The sequence below is a fragment of the Rhinoderma darwinii genome, chromosome 2 (assembly GCF_050947455.1).
Source record: "Rhinoderma darwinii isolate aRhiDar2 chromosome 2, aRhiDar2.hap1, whole genome shotgun sequence".
NCBI lineage: Eukaryota > Metazoa > Chordata > Amphibia > Anura > Rhinodermatidae > Rhinoderma > Rhinoderma darwinii.
In genome coordinates, this window is record NC_134688.1 from 378564905 (window position 1) to 378582129 (window position 17225).

At 40.6% G+C, this 17225-nt stretch overlaps 1 protein-coding gene across 3 annotated transcripts in view; it reads right to left on the reverse strand.

Moving 5' to 3' along the window:
- Positions 1-17225, reverse strand: part of LOC142743296 (amine oxidase [flavin-containing] A-like) — a 129495-nt gene that overhangs the window by 80315 nt on the left and 31955 nt on the right. For all 3 annotated transcript variants that reach the window (XR_012881538.1, XM_075853917.1, XM_075853916.1), the window contains one exon: positions 1443-1580. Coding sequence is in view for 2 of the 3 variants with exons in the window: in XM_075853917.1 (XP_075710032.1) it covers positions 1443-1580 (138 nt within the window). In the remaining variant the exon portion in view is untranslated. The remainder of the gene's footprint in view (positions 1-1442; positions 1581-17225) is intronic.

Consider the following 17225-nt stretch of genomic DNA (forward strand, 5'->3'; position numbering starts at 1 on the left):
TGAATCGCTGAAAGTTACGGCTTTCAGAACCTGGCGACACCAAATTTATAAAAATTTTAACAAATTGTTTTTTTCTTTGTAAAAGTAGTAAAACATTGAAGAAACCTATATAAATCTGGTATCGCCGTAATCGTATTGACCAGCAGAATAAAGTTAATTTGTCGTTTTTACTGCAGGGTGAAAGACGGAAAAACGAAACAAATGGAGGAATCAGTTTTTCCCCAAAAATGTTTTGTTTCCTAGTACATTATATGGTACTTTAAATAGTGCCAATAGCAACTTCAACTCATTCCGCAATAAATAAGCCTTCACACCACTCCATTGGCGGAAAAATAAAACAGTTATGGCTCATGGAATGTGGGGAGTGAAAAACGAAATAAGGCCTCCTTCACACAGAAAATTTCTTGCATCAAAAATTGCTAGCGTTATTAAAATGAAACATGCGTTTTTAGTGGCATGTTTGTGACTTTTTCATTTAGTACATGCTCGGCGCACGGAAACGGAAACACGGAGTGCACACGGCCGCTAAAACGGTCACACGGATCCGTCACAAACGGCTGTGAAAACTGTGGCGGTAGTGTGCACGAGGCCTAAATATCTGACCTGCAGTTTTAACTGAGGGCAAGTTTTTTTCCCCAATGTTTCTACGAAAACCTGCAGGACGCTTCGTTCACATCTGCGTCAGGGCACCGTTCAGGCGTTCCGTCTGAGCTTTCCGTCGGAACGGAACCCCGACTGAAACAAACGGAAACCATAGGTTTCCGTTTGCATTACCATTGATTTTAATGGTAACGTATCCGGTACAAATGGTTTCCGTTTGTCTCAGTTATGCAACGGTGCTGTCGTTTTGACGAAAGCAATACCGTAGTCGACTGCGCTGTTCGTTCTGTCAAAACGACGGAGCCCTTGCACAACGGAGACAAACGGAATCCATTTGCACCGGATCTGTCACCATTGAACCATTGATGTGAACGAAGCCTTAGTCAAATGGGAAAATATGTCACACATCTATAATGCGTTCTAGAAGCTCTTGGATATGGCACTTTAAAAATATTGTTTCATAATAACATATAATTATTTTTCCTATTTACAACATTTGCTCCCTGCCAGATACATGTAAAAAATAAAAAAGTCCCCCAAATGCTCTACGTGAGCCTAGCCCATATACACTCTTGATAGCCCTGACGCCCTTATGAATAAACATGCTAGAAAATGTTCCCCATTATCGGTTTTAACACAGCAGAGGAAATGAACACTTCCACCATTTGTGTTTAAACGCTCTCTAGATATATTTCTGCTAGGGGCTGGCAGCCAAAGCTTTTACTCCTAATAATCTTTCAAACACCACTCCACAGATACAGGTTTTGAGACTGAAAATAATGTGATGTGATTGGAAAACTAACGAAAAGAATAAATACATGAAACTTGTAATGCCTACTTACCCTGACATGATGGATAACCCGTTGGGACACATTCACTTTGTAGGTCTCTATACCCAGCTCTTTTGCCACCCGTAGAATGCGATTTTGTGTTGGTCCCACATATGCTCCGCCAACATCCACATACTGAACTTCTTTGTTCTGTGCAAAAAACATGTACAGCAAAACTATTATATGATATACTGTCTGCCATTAACAAGACCAACTCCATAATGAGTGACCATTAATAGTTTTAAAAGCTAGGATCAGAGTGGCAGTGGTAATAGGAATTAAATGAATAATATTAAATAACATAGAAAAAAATTCTGGCGCATCTTTACGTAGAACTCTGCGGTGTGTTCCTCTGTTATTCCTCCTGAAAATGTTTAAATAAATTGACAATTAGTTGTTGTCCATACTCCTTGTCATTGGGGATTGTTCCTACAAACCCTGACACTGCCCAATCAGTGCTGACCACATTAGGGACGAGAAGAATGGTAAGGCCCAGCTGTTAATTTATTCATACATTTCCAGGAGGAATATCAAAGAAAATGACACAAAAGTTCTATGCAATGATGCTCCAGAATTGTTATTAAATGAGGAATATCGGTATGTACTAAAAGAGACAAGTCAGGAGAGCTGGCAGGTCCTCTTTAATAAAGCGCACGATATGCAATGATTCTTCAGTGGCTTCAGTGTATGGGACCTCGCAGGAGAGATCTTTAACATGTATTTATCTTCTGTACATCGCTACATACATATATTATTCTTGCAAACAACTTGATGATTTAGGGCCAGTTCACACTGAGATTTAATTACACGTTTTTGCACGTGGAATCCGCGTCGGAAAATGTGCCAAAAAACGGCCGAAAATGGCTCCAATTGATTTCAATGGGAGGCGGAGGCGTTTTTCCCGCGAGCGGAAAAACCGGCTCGCGGGAAAAAGAAGGGACATGCCCTATTTTCGGGCGTTTACGCCTCTGACCTCCCATTGACATCAATGGGAGGCAGAGAAAGCTTATTTCGTGGTGTTTTTTGCCTGCGGTGCTCAATGGCCGCGGGCGAAAAACGCTGCAAACAACACAGCGAAAATCGGTGTTCAGTCAGAGCAAAATCTGCCTCAAACTTCCAAACTGAATTTTGAGGCAGATTTTCCTCCTGCAAAAAACTCAGTGTGAACCCAGCCTAATATTGTTTTTCTTACACACAATAATTCCTCAGCAATGCACCGGAACTCACAGTAATGATAAATGCTACAGATTATACAGAGTTTACATTAATATACAAAAAAAGTGACAGGAAAGATTCCCTACATACTTAAAATCTTCTCTGTACAGTTTATATTATTATCAAAAACCAAAAAAAATTATGAAAGACTGGAAAAACTTTTCACATCAACGTCGGCCTTCCGTTCATGGGTTCCGTCAACCTTTCCATCGGAGGAACCGATGAATGGAAAGCCAAACGGAAACCATAGCTTCCGTTTGCATTACCATTGATTCCATTGCAAATGGTTTCCATTTGTTTCTGTTCTGTAAAGTTGTAATTTTTTTCACAGAAGCAATAGCGCAGTCGACTACGCTATTGTTTCCAATGAAAATCAATGGTAATGAAAACGGAAGCTATGGTTTCCGTTTGCCTTTCCGTTCATATGTTCCTACGATGCTGATGTGAACAGGCCCTAAGAGAGTAGTAATCTTACAAAAAAACAATCTTAGCTCCAATAAGTAGGGCCAACCCCAGACTTTACTTCCATTCTACAGGAGCCCCACCATCTGTTATCGGAGCCCAATATGTGCTGTGCAGCATGACATTAGCCTACCCAAACACCTCTCTCTATGGTGCTCGTGCATACTGAATCTCTTGTCATGAGCTACAAATTACTGCGCACTTACAATGAAGATGGGGGCCCCATATGAAATAACATGATCTCAACAACAGTACCCTGGCTGCTGCCCCCCCCCCCCCCCCCCGGCTGCAGCCAGGGTACTGATGTTGAGATTATGTTATTATTTCTGTACTCTACCTTTTAAGGCCTCATGCACACGACCATAAGGGTTTTTACTGTCCACAAATACGGATCCATATGGTTACATATCTGCAGCCGTCAGCAATTGCGGAGGCGACCATAGAACAAGAATAGGACATGTTCTATATTTTGCGGATCATTTCTACGGCCTGGACACACATCTGTAAATATACAGAAAAGTGTCCCTGGCCAAAATAAATGAATGGGTCCGCAATTTCATCCGTAATTACGGTCATGTGCATTGGGTCTAAGCCCTCAACGAAATTCCTGCTGGTAGATATCAGGCGGTTTTCACCTAGTGTCATATCCCTAAGCATTTAATCTATATTCATTTAAGACGCCTCAAGGGGCTACACCATAAGCCTTGCTGCCAACGCCAGGCAACACCGTGCATCTGATAAGTAGCAATCTTTCTCACGCTGCTTAAAGGGGTTTTCCACCTTCTGACAATTGATGACCTATCAACCGGATAGGTCATCAGTACATGATCTATGGGCGTCCAACACCCGGAACCTGCACAGATCAGCTGGTCCGGTACCCACGTACATGCCGGAAGCAGTTGGCTCCGGCCACGGAATAATGAAGGAGCAATGAATAGGAGCAGACCTGCAGCACGGCCGCTATGCTATGTACGGAGCCAACTGCTTTCGGGCTCCGCACATAGCATTATGTGCCATAACATCCAGTGCTGGCAGGCCACCGAAGCGGCTTAGCGGTGTGGTGTCCGGGTGTCGGATCCACACGGATGATATACCGGTGGATAGGTCATCAGTTGTCAGAAGGTGGAAAACCCCTTTAATCCCCCTTAAAAGACTTAACTTGAATGCAGAGGAAGTGCAAAGGGATAGGGGCCTCCAAACTGTTCCGCAATGGTAATTACTCAGGGAAATAAAGATTAGTTATGTTGCATTTCATGATGTGTCTGGCAGCGGTTTATTTCCCTCTCCCCATTGAAACAAGCATGCGTGCTGAACTAAGCGTACATGTTTATGGTAAAGTCGGGAAAGATAGCTATTGGACCAATGAGCATTCATGCAACGTCTATTTTATGTGTATGGGTGGCTTAAATGTTGGAGCTTTATGACAATTGATGATCAAGGCAAATTGCTACTTCCCAGGAGAATGGGCATCCTTACTGAGAGATAGCCTTTAACAAAAACTTGCTTGTATCGCTACTGTGAATTATAACTACATGTCCTGAGAGGTTGTATGAGATATGAGAGAATATATAGCTATTTTATAAATTGTTTATCCAAGCAGAGCCGGTGGCTGATCCAAACATATTTCTTACATAGTGAATGAAGCTAAAGGAAATCAGACAAGTTATAATAAATCTGTATTCATGAGCTGCATGAATAGCTGAATGTGAGAATGTATCCTCCTGATCTTCCTGAGCAAATGTTTCAAGTGCCATTGAAATGATACCCGCTAGATCTACACAGTTATCTCGAGTTCAAAGATATAGTGCAAGAGCTCTTCATCAAGTTCTATTTGCTGCTGAATGGTATAACTGTGTGTCGCAGAAGTGGCCTGTGCCCTAATTTGTGTCATTATCTATATAACCAATGGATGTATTGTGGATTCATGTGTTTCTATTTCCAAATATGTTTTTTTATGGATCTCAGACTCAATGGTAACAAATTGAGAACGTGGAAAATACAGAGAATACAGATCAGAATTTTTTTGGCATCATCAGCAGCGTTCAGAGAAATAAATGGATCATTCAACAGATACAGTACATTCATTTCTTTTTTCCTCCACAACCATTTTTTGTACCATATAATGTAATGTACTGAGAAATTGTACTGAGAAATTGTGCGGTGGAATGGTGAAAAAAACAGTGATTCCTCCATTATGGCGGTTACATTTTTTTTTACTGCGTCTATCGTGCGGGTTAAATAATGTTATATTGTAATAGTTTGGACTTTTACAAATGCGGTAATACCAGTTATGTCAAAAAATTTCACAGCTTTTGGGATAAAATCTGAAAAAAAAACGTATTTAACTATATTTAATTATTTTTATTAGTCGCCCTAGGGGACTTGAACCAGCGATGCAAGATATACTGCAATACTAATGTATTGTGATTTTTACAGGCTTCATTAGGCCCCCAGGCTGCCGTGACGACAATCAGCATCGTGTTGCGAGGGGTCAATGGGACGTGAGAGGGGGCTGCCCTCCTCTTTCTAGCAGCTTATATGCCGCAGTCACTATTGAGTGCGGCATTGGAGAGGGTTAAACAATAGGATTACGCTCGTTGCGGGGAAGTGACGGCTGTAACATACAGCCGACATGTTCAACTTATGGAGAGGGCTCAACCGGTAAATTCCATACTTTTCATCCTCCGCTATATACATATATATATATATATATATATATATATATATATATATATATATATATATATATATATATCAGGAATAAAGAGCAAGTAACGGCACCAGGACTCCAATGTTGGGGAGATGTTGGTTTATTCACCACCAGGTGGAAAGAATGAGCGACGTTTCGGTTCACACCTGAACCTTTCTCAAGCTAATTACAACAGTGCATAGTGCCACATATAAATAGGGATACAAAGAATGTACATTCAACAGTGCAATTAATAATATATATGTAAAAAATCCATTAATATGCAACATATAAGTTATACACAAGTAGACATATACCAATATGTGTGTCCAATAAATGTGTTTAGGAAACAACATCTCATAATATATGAAAAATAATGCAGGGAAAATAAGGTAGTATTATAATTACCCTAATCAAAAGCACCAGCTCATAATGAAGGGGGAGGAGCAGAGGGAATGTTCCAACGCAATTATAGTGGAAAAGAAGTAATATTATATCATAAAACTTACAGTGTCAGCTCTCGGTGATGCATGGAATAAACCATGGCGTCCCGCGGTCGATAATGCGCATGCGCAAATTGGCGAACTGCCGGAAATGCGTCATGTGGAACGCATATCTGAAACGCAGTATAGCCGCGCATGCGCAGACAGTGAACTCTGTCCCGACGTATGTTTACATCAATATGGAAAAGAACTCAAAAGAGTATATAACCAGCAATCTATAGTTTTTTATATATAGATAGCCCATATTAGATATATATATATATGGGGGATATATTTAAATGTCTATAACAAAAAGACTCATTTATGTAGTCTAAAGGGAATGGCCACGGATCACAACATAAATGGAGAGAACGGCTATACCTACAAATAGGTGGCCGTATCTCACAGAGACAACATAGTCTCAACCACCCACTCATGTCTTTTTGAATTAAGGACCATGTTATAGACATAAATAGAAAAGTAATGATTTATTACATATATTGATTATAATTTATTCCACATGATTTCCACAGAGAGCATATAATACACATAGAAAGTTTCTGATATACATCAAAGAAAATCTGTATATAATCCTTGGAACAAAAATTGATTAGGAAACGTGACCTCTGCTCCCATGATGTACATCCCTTCACATAAGTTGGTATCTGTGAATAGAAAAAATATTTTATATAAAGTGAGAAAATATGTAAAAATTAGTATACATAAAAATACATCTGTATTTATATAAATTTAAAAACAATGTAAAAAAGATCCCACCTACACTCAAAAGAATGGATCGTATACAAATATATCGGACTCATAATAGATCATGTCATATATACATGAGCTTTCAGATATGTGGGAAATATGTATATTCTACATTAAGTCCCTTTGGGGACATGGTTTCAAGAGTAAAAATCCACTCAAGTTCTTTACGTTTGAGGGCCAGCTCTCTATCACCTCCTCGTCTGTTTAGGGGTACTGAATCAATAATTTTAAAGCGCATTTGGGATACATTATGTCTACAGTCTACAAAATGTCTAGAGACTGGTAGATCTCGTCTCTTGGTGTTAATGCTAGATTTGTGGTTCCTCATTCTAAGCGTTACTTCCGTAGTGGTCTCACCCATACATGGTGAATGTCGGGATGGGTTTAAAGGAATATATTATCAGAAAATGACATAATGTTTAATTTATTCATAGCCAGGACAATTTTTAAACCATTGACATGCAAAAATAAAACTGAATGCTAAAATAAAAAAATTATATTATACCCCCATACCCATATATTTTCTGAAAGTAGACACCTAGCACATAGTAAAAATGTCACCCTGTATTTACATTCATGGGCGCAGAAACATAGATGCACAACACAAGTTAACGTCCAGGTGCTGTCCGTGTGTATAACGGACAGCGCCCGGACCGAACAATGAAAGTCAATAGGCTCATTGTTCACATGTGCAAGAAAATCGCAGCATGCACCCTGTGGTCCGATTCTCACGTTAGACTTGCCCATTCAAGTTAACGGGTCAGTCAAAGAATCGGACTGCACACTGACATCAAGATCCGTTTTTCACTGATGGCTTGATAGGAGGTGCTGAAAAAAAAAACAGTCACTTATTTTTCATAGACCTGAAAAACGAATGTACACTGGTGCTCCACGAATGTTAAAAGCTGACAGAAGGAACGCACTATGATACAATACTGATTCAACTCTGATGTAAAATGGTCCGTTTTTCCCTGATGAATAAACTGACGAGTTTTACAACACTCCTCTGAATAAAGCCTTAGGCCTCATGCACACGACCGTAGCCATGTGCACGGCCGTGATTTTCGGTGGCAAATCGCGGACCGTGCACATGGCCATGTCCATTTTTTTCTATGAGCCTGGACCGCAGAACACGGCCGTAATAAGACATGTCCGTTCTTTCTGCAGTCCAGGCTCCTGGGCCATGCACGGGCTGTGGAAACCACGGTCGTGTGTGTGGGCCCATAGAAATGAATGAGGCCACAATTCTCCCATGGATTTTCGGGGAAATTGTGCCCGCAAAAGCACGTTCATGTGCATGGGGCCTAAGGCTATGTTCATATCTGCATCAGGGCTCCGTTCCGACTGAGCTTTCTATCAGAATGGAGCCCTGACTAACACTTTCTGTTTGTCTCAGTTGTGCAAGGGTTCCGTCATTTTGACGGAATCAATACCGTAGTCGACTACGGTATTGCTTCCGTCAAAACGACAGAACCCTTGCACAACGGAAACAAACCTATGGTTTCTGTTTGTGTCAGTCAGGGCTCCATTCTGACGGAAAGCTCAGACGGAACGGAGCCCTGACGCAGATGTGAATGAAGCCTAACAATAAAAGTTCATACATACAACCTATGTCTATGTCTACTTTCACATACAGTATCTTCACAAAATCACCAGAGCCGAAGAAATAAAAATAATCTCCATGATCCTGATGGCAGTAAATATTTGAATCGTGGACTAAAAAAATAATTGTCTGATTATGCGCAAAGGGTGATTAGATGAGCAACTTCAATAGAAAAAAAAAGACCCCCCTAAATCTCACATTTCTAGAACAAATATCCTTTCTTATTGGTAATGGGAAGGGAATGATAACATGAAGTCCGTGTATTACCTCCTGAGGTCACTGGTAGGCTGTACAGGGGGAGAGATGACCGTAACAGACTGAGATCTTTCTTCCTGCTGTCACTTGCAGTTCCTGCCTCCCATCCCTCACTTTACAGAGCCACAAAACCAGTAAGTAAGTAAAACTTTTTATCCTGCGCCATGAATATTGCCGCTAGAACTTTCTGATCCTAGCATTTGGAAGCTAAGATTCTGGTTGCGGCAGGCGTTTAAACTCATGAAGTATTACATACCTCAGTTTTTTCTTATAAATTCTGATTTTTTTTACTTGACTATCCAGGATTTTACACCAGCCACTAAAGCAGTCACAATATGCTGACACTTACTGTTTTCTGTAGCTCACTTGTCAGATTTGCTGAATAGATTAGGACAGAATCAGCAGAGTCATCTCAATATCATTAAAAAGTGGGCAAGTTAATGGCAGCTCTATAGTACTGCTGGAGGCTTATATAAGGCAGGACAACAACACTATATACTACATACACAGATAAAGGCTTTGTATGCATCTCCCCTGACACTGTCTAGTCTCTGGGGAGGAAGCTTTACTTGATACAGTGTATAATAATCTGACATACTGTATTTCTGTCAATTGACTCCCATTTATTTCAGCACCCATAAATACATGACACATTCTCTTTTAAACACAATTAATGAACCCCTTTTTGAGTCTCTAGTCAGACCTCACATGGAATATTGTGTACTTTTTTTGAGCGCCAGTGCACAAGAAATAGTAGAGCTATAGCGGGTTCAAAGATGGACAACCAAAGTAATAAATGACTGGGTAGACTACAGAAAGATTATCAAAATGAGGGTTTCCTAGTTTTTAGGTCACCTCTCAGACTTTGTTTTTTACTATGTATAAATATATTAACTCCTTCCCGCTGTGGCCAGTTTTGACCTTTCTGACAGAGCCTTATTTTTCAAATCTGATGTGTCACTTTATGTGGTAATAACTTAGAAAAGCTTTTACCTATTCAAGTGACTGAGATGGTTTTCTCGTGACATATTGGACTTTATGTTAGTGGAAAAATTTTGTAGATAAATTCAATATTTAATTGTGCAAAACACCAAAATTTTGAGAAAATTAGCAAAGATTTGCATTTTTCTCAATTTAAATGTATCTGCTTGTAAAACAAATAGTTATACCACACAAAATAGTTGCTAATTATCATTTACCATATGTCTACTTTAGATTGGCATCGTTTTTTGAACATCCTTTTATTTTTCTAAGACGTTACAAGGCTTCGAATTTTAGCAAAAAATTCTCACATTTCCAAGAATATTTCAAAAGGATATTTTTTTTATTGAGTTGGATCAGGAAAGGAAAAGGGGAGAAGCATGTGGTCTGTGAGTAAATTAATAAATAACTTTTATTGTTTTTACATTAAAAGGAACAAATGGTTAAAAGGTCCAGTGGTGCAATTGGTATGTGTGAGTGACCCCTCAATTCACATACCCTTGGCCATAAATTAATTGATAAGGTAATATGTAATGTTGCTGTCAGTGTGCTCCGTTAGCAATACTTGGTAATTAGACTGTAACTACCACAAGTTGTATTGCAAATAAATGAAGCTATTGAGCTATACATTTGCCGATCACTCTGTCTTGAATTAATACTGGCTGTGTTACTTAGGTTGAGGTTATGTTTATTGCACTTTGCAGCAATAAGCGCAGCTGGGCCAGTGTTGGTATGCCCTGCTGCTTATTGAGAAGGAAAATTGTGATGTTATTGAAATAAGCGAGGTGAAACCCCGCAAACCTCACTCCCCTGCGTTAATGTTGGTGTAACGAGTGAACAGTCACTTAACTGCACCCTCACGCTGGTGTCCCTGCAGATCAGAGCAGCAGCGTGGGGAACAGTCGTATGTGAGAATAGGAACACTCTCAGCTGTCAGCTGAGAGGCAATGTAAAGGAGTCATAACTGGAGTCACTCTGCTATAGAACGGCCGTGAACAGTGATGGCCGTACTAAGCCGTCAGCTGAGAGACAGTATCAAATTGTCAGCCTGCACATTGCCAATATATTGTAGCAAGGTATGCCTGTATGGCAACCTGGGCAAGAGCAGAACGGCAAGGGTTACGGTTCGAGACCGAACCTCACCCCAGGAGCGACTGTATGTGTGCGGCGGGGCTGCTCTCAGTACCCGCAAGTGAATGTGAATCACCAAGGGAGCCGGCACAGAGCCAGACGGAGTGCAGACACCCAGCTGATAGAGAATAACAGCAGGGCGCACTGCAGCCACGAGCACGGACACCAGCAGGCAGCTAGCAGCCGTGAGCGCAGTGAGAGGATCGTGAAGTAAGATTGGAGCCTTGACAGCTGGTGCCAAGGTGTGCACCAGAGGATTGGTTAAAATTATTGCTAAGCACCCGACGCGCGTTTCGCCAGAATTCTGGCTTCTTCTAGGGGTGAAAAGCCGCCATTAAACCGCCCTATAAATAGGGTTCTTGGTTGATTGGCAGCCCCACTAGCCAATCAGAGACCTAAGTCTCGATTGGTATGGAATACATGTATTTGTCATTAGGAATTGGAAAAGAACATATGGCAGCAGCTATAATACACCATAGAAATGTGTCTGAGTTCAAATTACGTTGCAGGCATGTCCTGAGCCTTGCAAATATACAGATGTCAAATAACACTAGAACATGAAGGAGGAAGATTGGGGGGGTTTTTATCATCCTTAGTCCCCCATGTGTTTTAAGGAGCAGCATTTTTGAAAGATTTTATGGGAGGATTTTCATATATAGTTTTGACTTATATTTTTTAAAATTTTACTTTATTCTCTTAATATTATAAGAAGCAGCCGAGATGTTTATTTGTTATAAAAAGCATCCAAAGCCAAAATTTTCATTTAGTCCCATGGGACTTACTGTCCGCATGTGGAAGATCCATTCACTCTCCTTTTTAAGGAGTGCCTGATCTAGGTTGCCCCTTCTGATGCCCAGATGTATTTGGCACAGGGCCCAGCCCTTCAAGGAAGTCCAATCAGAGTTGTGTGCGTCCCCAAAGTGTCTAGCTATTGGGGTCGGGTTAAAAGGCTTGTTTTTGGTCTTACAATCCTTCATATTTTTTTCAAAGTTGATTATTGAGTTAATATGCTCGCGAATTCGTATACGCAATTCTCTCTTGGTTTTCCCAATATATTTCAGACCACACGGGCATTCGAGGCAATAAATCACACCGGGAGTTGAGCATCTTATGTGATCTGTAATCCGATGGAGATTACCAAGGGCATCCACAAATTCTTTTTTATCCACTAATACCCGACAGGCTCTGCACATTCTACACGGATGGAAACCAGGACTGAGTACCTTATTAGCTTTGTTCTTTCTTGAGAAGTGACTTTGTACCAAGATATTTGAAATGGTTTTACACTTTCTGTATCCCAAGGAGACTTTGTTGCCAAGAAGGTTTTTAAGTACTGGATCACTGAGTAAGATGTTCCAATGGCGGTTCAGGATATGCGTCATTTCATCCCAGTTTTCATTGTAGTCTGTAATGAATCGTGGTTGTGGTTGTGCTGTGTTGGCCCTAATTTTTGGGGTCAGCAAGCTATCACGATCGGTCCTCAGCGCCCAGTTATAGGCTTTCTTAATATTTCTGTTGCTGTAATTCCTGTTTAACAGCCTGTTTTTTAATTCTGTTGCCCGAGTTTTGAAGAGCTGGAAGGTGGAGCAATTCCGTCTGAGGCGTAGAAACTCTCCCTTTGGTATGCCTCTAATAGTGTTGACAGAATGTGCACTTGTTGCATCCAAAAGGCTATTCGTAGCTGTTTTCTTGCGGTAGAGGTCTGTCTCAATTGTGCCTTGCTCATTGGTAAACAGCCTCACATCCAAGAAAGGGATTGAATGCTGGTCATATGTGAGGGTTAATCTAAGATTGAGATTGTTGGTATTCAAAACCCTTATGAACTCTTCCAGTTCTATAGAGGGGCCATTCCAGATGAGTAATATGTCATCTATGAATCTTCGCCAAATGTTGATCCTGGATGTGAATTTGTCCATTTCAGGACAGAAGACATGGCATTCTTCCCACCAGCCCAAGTATAAATTGGCGAAGGTGGGTGCCACTGCCGCTCCCATGGCTGTTCCACGTAGCTGCAGGTAGAATCTACCATCAAAAAGGAAGTAGTTATGCTTCAAAATGAACATAAGTGCACGTAAGACAAAGTCTCTACGGGATAAATTGTAACCTTCCCTTCTCTGCAGGAAGAATTCCACCGCTGTACAGCCTACTTTATGGTCTATGCTCGTGTAGAGGGACTCCACATCGCATGTTGTGAGCCATTCATTATCTTCCAGGGAGCTACCATTAAGGTCTTTGAGGACCTGCATGGTATCCCTGGTGTGGGAGGGCAACTGGTATACCAATTCGCGTAGTTCTTCATCTAACCAGTGGTTACATTTCTCAGTCAGATTCCCCACACCAGAGACGATAGGCCTCCCTGGAGGATTAGTAGAGTGTTTATGCACTTTTGGAAGGAGATAGAACGTGGCAATTCTAGGGTATTGTACCCTCATATAATCTCTCTCTTTGGCGGTAATGGCCCCTCCTTCAAAACCATCCTGTATCATGTTATTGTATTCCGTAAGGAATTGTTCTGTTGGGTCTCCCCAAAGTGGCCGATAACAAGCTTTGTCCAATAATTGCTTTTTTGCCTCCTGTACATATTTTTCTTTGGACCAGATGACAACATTACCCCCCTTATCAGAATTTTTAAAAACAACGTCATCCCATTTCCGCATTTCATGAAGTGCCCGTTCTTCATCTGGATTAAGGTTGTGGGGTAGCCATTGGCCAGAGAGTGACAATAGTTCCTGCGACACAAGGTCAATGAAGACTTTGATTGCCGGGCATCCATCCAAAGATGGCATAATTGAGGTCTTGGATTTGACTTTGGATTTTTTATGAGAGGTTGTAATAAGGGTGCCAGGACCAGGCTCAACAGGCTGTGTAGAATTTTCAGACAAGAGTTCCTCCAGGTCTTCCAGTGTATTGAGTTCTATTTCTGAAAGGCACTCCATGTCGACAGTATTGGGCTGTTCGTTGTTAGCGTTTTTAATTTGTCTATTGTACATTTTCTGATAGAACAATTTGCGTCCAAAGAGATGGAGATCTTTGATGACGGTGAATTTGTTTAATTTAGTTGTTAGGCAGAAGTTATTTTTTTTATTGACCAGTTCAGTTCTGAAGTGGTTTTGAGGGCCCTATATATTAGAAATCCCCCATAAATCACCCTATTTTAAAAACTGTACCCCTCAAAGTATTCAAAACAGCATTTAGAAAGTTTCTTAACCCTTTAGGCATTTCACAAGAATTAAAGCAAAGTAGAGGTGAAATTTAGACATTTAATTTTTTTGCAGAAATTCATATTGAATTCATTTTTTTTCTGTAACACAGAAGGTTTTAGAGAGAAACGCGACTCAATATTTATTTCCCAGATTCCACAGATTTTAGAAATATCCCATATGTGGCCCTAGTGTGCTAATGTACTGAAGTACAGGCCTCAGAAGCAAAGGAGCACCTAGTGGATTTTGGGGCCTTCTTTTTATTATAATATATTTTAGGCACCATGTCAGGTTTGAAGAGGTCTTGTAATGCCAAAACAAAGGAAACACCCCCAAAAAAAGACCCCATTTTGGAAACTACGCCCCACAAAGAATTAATCTAGGGGTGTAGTGCACATTTTGACCCAACAGCTGTTTCATAGATTTTATTAGAATTTAGACGTGAAAATTAAATTTTTTAGTTCGTTTAGCTAAAAAAAATCTATTTCCACAAGGAATAAAGAATAAAAAGCCCCCCAACATTTGCAAAACAACTTCTCCAGAGTATGTAAATACCACATATGTGGTCATAAACTGCTGTTTGGCACACGGCAGAGCTTAGAAGGGAGGGGGGGCCATTTAGCTTTTGGAGCGCAGATTTTGCTGGATTGGTTTCTCGGCACCCATGTCGCATTTGCAAAGCCCATGGGGGACCTGTACAGTGGAAACTCCCCAAAAGTGACCCCATTTAGGAAACTACACCCCTTGAGGAATTAATCTAGGGGTGTAGTGAGCATTTTGACCCCACAGGTGTTTCATAGTTTTTATTAGAATTGGGCAGTAAAAATTAAAATTCATTTTCTTTTTAATAAGATGTAGCTTTAGCTCAAAATTTTTCATTTTTTAAACAAATAAATAAAACAAACACACCAACATTAGTAAAGCAACTTCTCGAGAGTACAGAAATACCTTATATGTTGTCATAAACTGCTGTTTGGGCACACGATAGAGCTCAGGAGAGGAGTGCAATTTGGAGCAGATTTTGCTGAATTTGTTTCTTGGCACCATGTCACTTTTGCAAAGCCCCTGTGGGACCAAAACAGTGAATACTTCCCCAAAGTGACTCAATTTGGCAAACTACATACCTTGAGGAATTCATCTAGGGGTGTAGTGAGCATTCTGACTCCACAGGTGTTTCATAGATTTTATTAGAATTTGTCAGTTAAAATAAAAATGCTTTTTTTTCCCAATAAGACGTAGCTTTAGCTCAAAATTTTTCATTTTCTCAACAAATAAAGGGAGAAAAAGCACCCTCAACATTTGTAAAGCAATTTCTCCCGAGTACGGCAATACCCTATATGTGGTCATAAACTGCTGTTTGGGCACACGGTAAGGCTCAGAATGGAAGGAGTGCCATTTGGCTTTTGGAGTGCAGATTTTGCTGGATTGGTTTCTGGGCGCTATGTCGCATTTGCAAAGCCCCTCAGATGTGACCCCATTTTGAAACTACACCCCTCAAGATATTCAGCTAGGGGTGTAGTGAGAATGTCAACCCCGCTGGTGTTTTACAGAAATTAGTGTACCCTCGATGTTGCAGAGTGAAAATGGAAATTTTTCCATACATATGCCAATATGTGGTGCCCAGCTTGTACCACCATGAAAAGACAGCTCTCTTAATTATTATGCTGTGTTTCCCAGTTTTAGAAACACCCTACATGTGGCCCTAATCTTTTGCCTGGACGATCGACAGGGCTCAGGACGAAAGAGTACTATGCGAAATTGAGGCCTAATTTGGCGACTTACAAAAGTATTGGTTCACAATTCTCGGGCTCTGATGTGAAATAATAAAAGAAACCCCAGAGAAGTGACCCCATTTTGGAACTACACCCCTCAAGGTATTTATTAAGGGGTCTAGTGAGCATTTTCACCCCACAGGTCTTTTCCATAAATGATTGCGCTGCGGATGGTGCAAAGTAAAAATTGCTATTTTTCCCAAGATATGCAATTTCAGTGGCAAATATGTAATGCCCAGCTTGTGCGACTGGAGACACACACCCCAAAAATTGTTAAAACGGTTCTGCCTGGTTTGGTGATGCCATATATGTGGAAGTAAACTGCTGTTTGGGCACAGTGTAGGGCTCAGTAGGGAGGCAGCGCCATTTGGCTTTTGGAGCATGGATTTTGCTTGGTAGTAGTTTTGTTTGGCGTTTTATTGGTATTTTAGTTCATAATGTGGGGGCATATGTAAGCTGGGCGGAGTACATCAGGGGCATAGTCAGGTGGTATAATAATGGGGTAAAAAAAACCAATAAAATAATCCATAGATGTGTGTTACGCTGGGAAGCAATCCTTTATGAACATACCAGTGTCGCACTAATAAATGGTGTCGTTTCTTATCCCCATTTTGGTCCACACTACGCACCTTTGCAGTTTGGGGAATTTAGCTAGGAAGGTGTTGTCCTGGTATAATATGGGCACCCTCGGTCCCAGCAGATACGTTTGAGTCCTCCCCTTCCTGGTTCCCTAATTTTAGGGCCTTCATAAATCGCCTATTGAAACAGAAGAAATGTTCACCTTGGGCCTGCACAACTTCATATTCTTTCTTTCCTGACTTATTGGAGCCTTAACTAATTTTATTTTTTCATAGAGGTAGTGGTAAGAGGGCTGTTTTTTTGCGGGACGAACTGTAGTTATTATTGGTACCATTTTGGGGTACACGTGACTTTTTGATTACCTTTTTATCCTTTTTTTGGAGGCAAGGTGACCAAAAAAACAGCAATTCTGGCATCTTTTTTTATATACCGTTCACCACGCCTTATAAATTACACGTTAACTGTATTCTGCTGGTCAGTACGATTCCGGCGATACCAAATTTATAGCACTTTTTTATGTTTTACAACTTTTTGCACAATAAAATTACTTTTGTAAAAGGAATGTATTTTTTTTGTCGCCATGTTGTAAGAACTATAACTTTTTAATTTTTTAGTCGACGGAGCTGTATGAGGGCTTGTTTTTTGCGAGACGAGCTAT